Source organism: Chenopodium album, chromosome 2 (assembly GCF_948465745.1).
Source record: "Chenopodium album chromosome 2, dcCheAlbu1.1, whole genome shotgun sequence".
Classification (NCBI taxonomy): domain Eukaryota; kingdom Viridiplantae; phylum Streptophyta; class Magnoliopsida; order Caryophyllales; family Amaranthaceae; genus Chenopodium; species Chenopodium album.
In genome coordinates, this window is record NC_137835.1 from 75,309,756 (window position 1) to 75,321,144 (window position 11,389).

The following is an 11,389-nucleotide window of genomic DNA, read 5'->3' on the forward strand; positions in this document are numbered from 1 at the left end:
ATATAAAATATTTCAAATTTGCGAGTAATTTGGACCGGAGGTAGTATTTTGATTATTTATATCTGATAAGAGATGGTTATACATGTTGTATGACTTTTATGTTTTAATGAAATCACTCCTCTCTATTTAACAAAAAAAAAAAAAAAAAAAAAAAAAAAAAAAAAGGGTAAAACTATGGAGATATTTGAAAGTGGGTAAATGGTAATTAAGAGAGACAACAAAAACTACAACGCGGATAAAATTCATGTGAACAAACAACTTAAGAAATATCCAATGTATATTTAGTTTTTGCTTATTGAAATGAGATGTTACTTAAAGATAAACAATGCAATATTTGTGAAACTTCTTTAAAGGTGAATATAATACTCGTATTATTTTCATATAGATGGAGAAAGTATGATATTTACAAGGCTAAACAAAAGCTAAAAATCATACTATTAATTAAGTACATTCATGGTTTATTTTTTCATGCACTCCTAAATTAATACATGTATAAATTAATGGTTGTATTTGAGAATCCAAAATATTTTGGCAACCTTTTTTTTTTTTAAAATCCTTTCACTCTCCTTTAAGGCCAATTGTAAAATTATAAAATAAGAAAAATAAAATAAAATAATATAGTTATATAGGTGGATCAATGGACATTTCTTCAACCAAGTATTGCCATATTATGAGTCTTTTTAAAAGTAAGTCTAGTTAGAGCTTTATTAAAGGATACATTGCACTAAATCCTGCAATATTTGAAAATATTTTCTGCAATTGATTAGCTTTCTCCAAGAAAATTTCTTCAGTACTGAAAACAATTATTAAAAGTTGGAAGCACTTATACTCTTTGGATCCAACCCCATAATTTAAGTGATGTTCAACTTAAAGGTTTAAGCCGTCCTCTCTTAGGAAAGACAATAATGAACAATGAAAGAAGTTATCACAATAGGCTTTTTAGATTTTATATAATATATATAAAAATCATCACCCTTTAAATAAGGAAAATAAACAAAATTTGCTTCATTTTGTCCGAAACATACAAACTGTCGTTGATAGTGTAATTTAAACTAGATATAGAGTATGGAGTATTAAAGAACTAAATTCGGACAAGAAGTAATTAGGTACTTATAGTTAAGTAGCTCGTTTTCAATATGATTCCTTTAATTTGACATGGTCTCTTGAACAACTATTATCTAATGGTCATAATTGTCCGTACCAATCATTAGGTAACATGAATTATAGATGATTCCAAAACTAGAAGAGAGAGACCATGATCTAAGAAGAATATTGCTATGTTTTTTGTTTTTTCTTACAAATAAAAATAATTAAATTCCTGGTATATTAACCAAATCTAGACCAAAATTACATCAAGAAGCATCAAAACAGTATTGAGTGATGTGTAAAGCTTAACCTTGTTACTCACATTTCTAAGACTAGTATCTTTATAGAAATTACAGTACTTCAATTTTACTTTTTTCCTCATAGGTTATGAAAATCAAATAATTTTATATAATTAATAGATAATTCAAAAACTTTTGTATACATCCGGTTTACACTAATATTAGTGTACATCGAGCAGTATAAGGGTAACTTTTAGCTAATTTTAGGGTAATTTTTTGTCTTTTTTTGGGTAACTTTACATAATACAATTTTTATATAAATCAGCAACAAGAAAAGTTTATAAAGGTAATTTAATTACATTCAATCACTAATAATTGATTTTTAGTCATTTAAAATGTGACTCTTTACTAATAAAGCGTAGATAATTTTTATTTAAATTGGGTTACTTTAACGCATATTGGGGTAACTTTTATTTATTTCATGGGTAACTTTTAATCACTTTAGTCTATCTTTATAATGGATGTACAATAATTATTGTACACCCGATTTTTTAAAAAGTTTGTGTAATTTCAGTGAATAATTTACTACTTGAGTATATTGTTCAAATCGACATCACACTATCATAAATTATTTTCTAGATACCACGACAAAAGTACAATACTCCTTTCGACCTTTAGTTGAAATTTAATCATAGATGTGTGTAGCATAAGAACAATGTTTAAGACGTGATCTCATTTAAAACTCACTTAGATAAATTAATTTCCGCAAACAAAAGTTGATGTAGTAACTATGCAAAATGGTTACAGTGAGAATTACGAAGCATACAAAAAGACCATGTTCATAATATAATATACCAATTGGAGAGTTGCATTGCATGAAAGATCTTACATTGAGTTAAATTGACCACCATGCCAATAATATACCAATTTCCCTTCTTTTTTTTTTTTTTTCCTAGTATACCATTACATTCCACCCCCAAAAAGCTAACAAAATACAGTAAAAAACCCACTTCTCCAATTTTTTTTTATACCCAAACCCAAAAAACAAATAAATTAACCAAAAAAAAACAACTTGTTAACTAGACTTCTACTAATCCCCACCCTATTAACAACCTCTTGAAACCTAACAAATTTAGTAACACTACAACTTACAATAATCTTTTCACATAAACATTTTTTTTTTTGTCTTTCCAAGTAGGAGAGGTTGTCATGAGTGTCTGTTATACACCCGAGTGTACCCGTGCTCTCAGACTCGGAGCAAGTAGATGCTAAGCTCAGGAGCACCATGACAATCAGGATTCATCATATAGAAAGCTTCAGAATCCCTAGACCCTACAACCCTCTCAAACTGGGCCCTCATATACATGAGCTCACCTTCCGAACCCGACCCGGACCCGTTAAACCCAGGAAGAACACCTGCACCCATTGAAATGGGCTCAACAGCCTTTAAAATCTTAGCCTCATTAGGCCCAATTTCTCTTTTATTAGCAAACCCACATTTCTTTCCATTACAATAAGTCCTCCAAACTTGTTCTTCCAACAATCTCTTCCTCCTCACCTTCTTCCTCTTCTCATGCTCTTGTGATAATTTTTGTGATTTCTCTTGTTCTTGTTGATCATCTTTATCGCATTCGAGCGCGATACGAACCAACCCAGATGCCATCTCCTTAACGAGATGGGTTATCTGGGTTGCGAGCTCGATGAAAAAAACAGGGGCGGAGTTATGTTCACGTTGAAACACAAAATGGACATGACCTTTTCTATACCCAAACAAAGTTCCTATAACTTTAGGGCATGACCCTAAATTTGGGAAGGTTGAAGGTGAAGATTTGTTGATGTTAAGGGCAGTAAGAACTGACCTTATTCTTGAAACAGCAATAGCTTGTAATTTCCTCCTTCTTCTAGCTGTTGATGATGCTAAACTTTTGTGATTATCATCACTAATTATGTCATTAAGAGGGTGATTATTAATAGTGTCCTGTTTTCCCCTGTTTTCCTCTGTTTTAAGGGTAGTTTGATTATTATCTAAAGTATCATCATTTTGGACTTTCCTTGATGATGACCAAGGGAAGTTGGCTTTGGACATTTTGAGAGGGGTTGGAGATGGTGGTGTTGGTGTTGGTGATGTTGTCTTCATTTGGGGTTTTTGTAAAAATGGTTTTTTAGAGAGAGAAAGAAGGGATTGAATTCTAAAAGAATAATAAAGATACTACTACAAGTAGTAGTAGTAATGTTTTAATGAGGGAATTGAATTTAAGTTTTTGGGGTGGTGGGGGAAATTGAGTTGCATTTACTAGTATTTTGATATGGGGTAGTAAAGACTAAAGAGTAGAGAAGAGTAAAGAGTGAGTGAGTGGGTCATCTTTGGGGCTCTTTGAGGGCTTTTGTGGTGTAAAAAGCATAAAGTAAATTCCAAAGTTGCCCCACCAAAAAAGAAGTCCGGTTTCAGAATATATGAGGATCAACAATTGAATTGAATCATGGGATATATAGTACTAAATTCTAATGATAAGAGGAGCATATTGTATAGTTGATCTACTATTAAAAAGAAATATATAAATGATAAAGACGTGTTTAAGATTATGAATTTATGATATATGTCTTACTCCTTCTGTCATCTCTTAATTATATGTCTATTTCTCTTTATTATTTGAGTAATAAACGAAATAAATAGGCATATAATTAAGGAACGGAGAGAACTATTTTATCGGTTTGAATCCAACATAAATTAATATGACTTGAGTTAGTCGATTAAATACTTTGAGAATAAAGAGGATGAGTGTCAATGTGTCATACATATTCTCATCTACAAAATGTGCGAACCCTCGTAGCCTTGTAGGAATTGTACCCCCTTAACTAAGACTAGAAATGAATATCCTTATCAATAATTCAAGTTTAGCTTGGTATCTTACATTGTTTTGTATGGAGTACATCGAAATGCATTTTCATAATTGTGATTGATTACATGCTCTATATAAAAAAATGTCAATCAACTAAGTATTTCTATTTTAAGTTATCTAAAAACTTCTAAATAATCTTTGATATATTAAGTTTTATAATAATTACATGCTCTATGTAAAAAAAATGTCAATGAACTAAGTATTTCTATTTTAAGTTATCAAAGAACTTCTAAATAATCTTTGGTATATTAAGTTTTATAATAAACCTAATATATATACATTAAGAACTATTATGTTTATTTATATTTTGTTACCAAGTATTTATGAATCTTTTTAGAGCATACTAAAAAAGGTTCAGACCATATCAGATAATATATAACTTCTTATTTTTGTTTACTATTCTTAATTACTTTATATTGCTATTAATATAAGGCAAAAGCTAATGAACATCATAGAGCATTAGATAAGATAGTTAAAAGTTAATTTGAAATAAACATTAATTACAATATAATGATCGATGCGTGATTTTGACATGCATTCCTATATCAATACCATTTTTGAAAATTTCTTAAATGCTTAATTAACGCCCCTAGGGAATTTATTAGCAAAATCCTTCATAGAACAATTGCATACTTGAAAAAATACACATTAAGACAAACATAATAAGATCTTTATGCATAATGTTACTGATAGTCTGATAGTATAGTCAAAGTATAATTTAATTAAAAAATCATATCCAGCCAAACAAGAATACGAAGTAAAAAAGATTCAAATATGATAATAACAAAGCTTGATATAAACCAAACCAAAATACCCTACTTCAGGTGAAGAGAGCATATTTCATTTGAAAAAAAAAACTCATACTAAAAGCAAATGAGTAAAAAATGATGAGTGTAATAAATATACCACACCTATAATACAATTTGTTGTATAATACACATCTTAGTTATGTAATGTAATTTTTTTGTATGTTATACATTGGTTAAGATTTGATTTTACAAAATCCCTAAATAGTAATTTTAATAGTAATCAAATCTACCATTAGAGGTTAAATTTTTTCTTTATTGCTACAATAACCTAGGAATATATTCTTTGGTCTTTACCAAACACCACCCTAATCCTTTTAGTAAAACGGTGAATAATTTAATGAAACGTTTTTAAAATATACTACTCTAGTCTCTAGTACTCTTCACTTTATCACCAATTCACCACTTTTCAAGTGTTTAATACTTAAAAAATATAGATGGGCAATTTAGTCATTTGGAAAGAGAGATAGAAAGCTCTCAAGCCACCACCACTTTACCTATGACAAAAAATTGAAAATTTTGTTTTTTTTTTTTTAACCAAAAAAGTAAAAAAATAAATCAGTAAAAAAATATATAAAAAAGAAAAGCAAGGACCCAAAAAAATGGAGAGGGGGGCGCAAAGAATGAAAAAGGGAGAGACAAAGGAGAGTGTAACTTCATTTTCTAGTAGGGTACAACTCCCTTGACTACCTCACTTTTGACCTCATTTTAATTTTATTTTTTTACAAAAAATAAAAAAGGAAAAAAAAGAAGGGCAGTAAAAGTAAAATAAAGTTAAGAAGATGAGGTAAGCACAACGTCAGTGTTCATACATGAACAGGCATAAACCCTTAACACGCTCGTTTGTATGCTTCTGTCATTTACGTGCCATGCAGTAAATAAAACAAAACATGATTCATGCTCCTGCATTGTGAGTTTGCGACTACCTAAAATTAGAAATATTAAGCATGAATCAAACCATTTATGACAAACTTTTTAAGTATGACTTTGTCAATAAAATTCATTTCTTGTACGAGTAGATAGTAGTATATAAATTTCTTCTCATTAACTCGTATGATTTATGGGTTGAAGTCACCCGATTTGATCTTGTTTGAAAGTAGTCAGATTCACATTTTTTACTTATTTGGGCAAAGTAATATAGCATGACTCAACTTCGAATTAAACTTGTCATTATTCAGCACAACAAAGGTAAGACATTACAGCATAACTTGTAAAAAAAAAAAAAAAAAAAAAAAAAAAACCAACCACCTTCTCATCATTTCATCATAGCTACATGTTACATTGCAAAGTTCGATTAATAATGACATCTAGCTCTTCAGTCTTCTAATTTCTAATTGAAAATTGCAAAATTCCTCTAAACCCAACCATGATAGTATCTGAGTTTTATTAATGTTTATATATACATTTTTGCCGATCAAGGTAATAAATTAAACTTGTATTTTCTCTCAAAAATTGATTTACATTGTACTAGTTAGAGTACTCTATGATTTTAATGGTACATAATTAAAGATATTTATAATTGAAACATGCCTTGCAAAGCTATGCAAAATCAAATGTTACAAAAAAGAATAGTGAACTTAACTTAGAAAATATATTTAGTTACAACACCTAAATCAATTTCAAACAATTAAAGCTATGGATGAAAATCAGAAATTAAAAAAAAAAAAAAAAAAAAATAGATCTTAATATTTAGATTTTTTTTTTTTAAAAAAATGAATATAAAAAAAAATAATAAAAAAAAAAAAAAAAAAAAAAACATTCTGAATGTGCAGAGAGGATAGATGACGAATGGGGTGTTGGGGGCAGGGAACATCCTCCTTGTTGGATTAGATTCAATCAAACATGCTAAAATTGACATATCATTTGGTTATAGGACATCAATTATGTCATTATGCTTCTCTCCTTAGATCTTCTGGTCCCACTTTTATGCCATTCTAATTCTAGTGACCACCTTATTTTTCTTGTGGATGGATTCCTTGTGAATAATTTGATTATGACCTCCTTAAAAGAATACAAAATAGTAGAATAATGTTCCATTTTTGTGAATTACTACCTCCGTTTCTTATTAGTTGCAACTTTGGGGTATTATTTGTGAGACATAAAATATTCCAAAGTTGCAACTAATACGAAACGGAGGTAGTACTAATGTTTTATGAGATATTAAGTGATGTAGAGCTCTTATGCTTGAGTAATCTCATTAGGATGTCCATTGGATGAACGAGGTTGTTGCTATCATTTGAATTTTCTTGGCACGAACAGCCGAACACATATAATCTGTTTGTTTTCAACCGATACATTTTGATTAATAGCACTATTTATAAACGTTATTTTGATTGTGTGTTTAGTACATAGTGAGTATGTGTGGAGTCTTGTACTGTTAAATTAGTCTTGATATATAATTTTAAAATATTAACTATTAATAAGTTTTGCTTAATAATAATTAATTAAAAACGTTAGTGGTTGAATTTGTGCTCTAAAAAGTGTAAATGAATAAATATGTCAGTTATAAACAAACAAAAGAAGATAATATCAATATACTATTCATGTCGTTCCATTTTGTTTGTATTGTGCAATTGAATATTTTTTTTGGCACATTTTAATGCACTTTGAGCACTACAATGACAACGATTTAGTCATCAAATCTTAAAATTAAAGATTTCACTATTACAATTTAAGAATCTAAAAGGAAAATTAATTTTGGGAGATGAAGGATTTTGAAGATTAATTGATAATAATAGAAATTTCAAATAAAAAAAACCTAAAATTGAAGTATTGTATGAAAAAATTTGTTACCGGTGATCTCACATATCTCACAAATAACAACAGAGCTCTACTTCCAAAACTACTAAGAAGAACTCTAACTCAAGAGTTGACGTGGTAATCTAAGCCTTGTTGGCCGGTATTAGGGGTTGTAAGCTTACACAATCCCATGTTAGTTGGGTTTGGTGGCCCTTCTAGTAGCCTTGTCGGGGTGTGAATATGTTCCCCTGATGGTTAATACAATTTTCTAAGGGGTGAAGTTATTAGCGCGGGTGGATAGGTTACCCTGCATATGGAGTTTGCAGGAGGAGTGTGGTTTTGAGGGAAGAGTTGGTCTTGTTGCTTGGTCGTGGGATGATATGGGCATTCATACAATTGCTATCATCCCTTTGTTAGTTTGGGTGATTATAAGGTCAGTCATCGCTGTTAAGCGAAATTTTGAAGGAGACTACCCATCTTTGATATTTGGGCTAAGCAAAGTCCTCCATTTTCTTGCATTCTCTGTTGATAGAGTCGCAAAAAGAGAACCTGTATTTGAATGCACGGTTTCTCATAGAGTCGTTAAAGTAAATGACTCTATAGGTTATGTTCATAGACTCATAGGATGTAGATGTGCTTTTCAACCCCTAGAAGTGAAATGATGTCATAGGTCTGTTCTTCAGCAATAGGATGCATATTTCGGGTTCTTCCGTCTCCCATCTATTTCCATCATAAGTTTTTTTTGCTTCCAATGCCAGTTCGGATTCTCTTCATTGTTTATGATCTGCGCTCTTGGTCCATCTCGACTATTTTAGTTTTTTGGCTTCTAGTGGTCCATGGTAGGGATGTGGTTCGATTTTCTTGGTTGTACAAGCTCCGCAGCTATTGGTTTGCTGCAAGACTCTTTCAATGTTTTGTTCTCTTCGTTCTTCCTGTAGTCTTTTAGGTTGTTTAGTGTTCTGTTATAGGTTATAATTCCGTTTTTTGTTAATAAAATCTTTTTTCAAAAAAAGAAAAAAACAAAATAGAGCTCTAGCTAGACCATTATATTAGCTTTACAACATAACAAAACTAATATTGATATATCTAAATTTTAGGCTAGGGTCCCTAAAATTGGAGTCATGTTTTGTCGATCACTTCGCACACCCCTAAAACCGTCACTACTAAGGGCTGTTCACATTTACTTAATTGAGCCGAATAAAACTGATTGGAGCTTGTAGGGAATATTTCAAGCGTTATCCCTAGCTTAAACCCCACTGTGATCATACACTAAAGTATGGTGGCGTCCAAAGGGAAAAAAGATAGAGCAAAAGAGTCGCTGTAGGGAATATTTCAAGCATTACCCCTAACTTGAACCCCACTATGATCATACACTAAAGTATGATGGCGTCCAAAGGGAAAGAAGATAGAGCAAAAGAGTCACCAACAAGTTTTAGAAACTTGTAAACCGTTCACGAGGTGAAGGTTACGCCCCTTAACGATCCAGGAGATCGTTAACTCTAATAGGTCTAGAACCATGACTGGTAGTTCGGGGATGAAAGTATAAATCCAACCTAAAAGAGATTGAACCTGCCCTAATAATAGGCCTCTACTTTATTCTGATCGTATTCATGTGCGCTTTCTGACTAACATGCAATTAATAAGGTTAACCCTAAACCTATTTATCTATGTTGGTTGAATATTAATGCACAAATAAAACTATTATTGGCGATCACTTGAATTATAATCAAAATTAACCCTAAACAAGATTATTAATTATCTTATTAAGCGTGATTACAAGTACAAATTCCCTTTAAATTAAACATGCATAAAAGGTGTGATCAAGCAATAACAAATATAAATAATCAAGCAACATAATCATAATCATAAATCATAACAATTATAAAAATAATCATAATAATAATTATAACCAATAATCATGTTAAAGCATAATAATAGCAAGATCCTAGGCATGATACTAACAAGATTAATAACAAACCCTAGCATGTCACTAAACAATAAAGATCAAATATTTAGCCCTAACATGATACTAACAATCATAAATATTAGGAAGAACATAAAAGACATCATACTTTTAATCATACTTGGTATTAAAGTTACCATAGACATGATACTAGGAATTTATTGTTGTCACCCTAAACATATCAAATTAAGGAAAACATCCTAACACGATACTAGGAATCAAAATAACAATCTATGCATGATTTCTACATCATAACATCAATTAAACCATTAAAGCACTTACTTGGATGCCTCGTATCTCTTTCTAATAACAAAATACACACGTTAGTAACTCCAAGGAAAATAAAACAAACAATTAAATTAAATAATTGAAAGAGAGATTTGGGACCAAACCCTCAGAAATATCAAACCTTTCACGTCTAGGGCGAAGGCAACTTCGAATATGGCTAGGTGTTTCTAAGTCTTGCGAATGCGGAATTTTTATATTTGAGAGAAAGCTATTTTAGAAAAAAGAGAGAGAGAAAGAGAGTAATCAAGAATTTCTTGATGAGAGTTGGTGAGAATTAGAAAGAATAAGAATTGATGAAACCGATGATTGAAATCGGAGTTTTTAGAAGGCTATTTATAAAGAAAATCAACCAAAAAGATAAAAAATCAAAACAGAGTTCTGACGCGTAAAACGGAGGTTAGTGTCAGACGCCGACATTAGCGCCAGGCGCTAACGCCAAGCTTAGCGTCAGGCGCTAATGCTGGCGTTTGGCGCTGACTAAGTGATGTGTCTATTTTATATAGTATTTTACCCCCGTCCCTTGGTCGTAATTAGTAGTGTTTTTGGCTCTTTAGAGCCATTTTTATTACTAATTGGTGTTTTCTAGTGTTTTCGTAGATTTGGTTGACTTTTGCAGGGATTTATGCTTTTGGAGTATTTTCCCGAGATATTTTGGAGCAATCACGAACATTAGAGAAGCACGACCAGATTTTATAGCCCAGGGCCGGTTAGAGCCATCGAACCGGTTATTAAGGGCTCGGTATAGGTGATACCGGGGCATTTGGACCGAGTATTCAAGACCGGAAGAGGAAACCCATATTGGCCCGAAGAATTGGAGCCCAATCGTAGTCCAAATAGTGGCCCAAGTGAGCCGCCCGGCCAAAGAGGCTGGCGCCCAAAGGCGCGCCCGGCCGGGCGGGAAAAGCTAAGGTGGTCGCCCGGTGACGCGCCCGGCCGGGCGCGAGATTAGTACATCGATCAAAAAGGCGCGCCCGATCGGGCGGTGCCTCGCCCGATCGGGCGCGTGTATTCATTAAGGGACGATTAGCGTCGTTTTAGTTTGTTTTAATTTAGGATTTGTACGGAGTATAAATACTCCTCCGTAATACGATTTTAGGATCTCTCATCTCTCTTTTCCCTTCTTACTCTTTCTTTACTCTCTTAATTGTTTTCTTAGATTTTCTCTCTCTTAAACCTTTGTTCTTAATCTACTCTTAATTCCAGATTTGTTTGGTAACTTTTTCTATTCTCTTAATCTAAGTTATTTATTCTATTCCTTTAATTATGTCTTACTTTATTGCTTTAAATAGTTTAGTTTCTACTATGTGTGAGTAGTTTTATTTCTAGGGGTTATGGGGATCCATGAATAATATGAAGGGGTAATTTATT

At 31.7% G+C, this 11,389-nt stretch overlaps 1 protein-coding gene across 1 annotated transcript; it reads right to left on the reverse strand.

Annotated features, from left to right (window-relative positions):
• Window positions 1–2,148: 2,148 nt before the first annotated feature.
• Window positions 2,149–3,630, reverse strand: LOC145587704 (protein MIZU-KUSSEI 1-like). The gene has a single exon (XM_081644408.1). It carries the CDS (start codon window positions 3,460–3,462, stop codon window positions 2,572–2,574), a length of 891 nt encoding a protein of 296 aa, XP_081500534.1. The 5' UTR covers window positions 3,463–3,630; the 3' UTR covers window positions 2,149–2,571.
• Between the last annotated feature and the right edge of the window lie 7,759 nt (window positions 3,631–11,389).

Excerpts from the sequence above, each read along its gene's own strand:
- LOC145587704 (XM_081644408.1), bottom strand. The coding sequence starts at position 3,462 with ATGAAGACAACATCACCAACACCAACACCACCATCTCCAACCCCTCTC.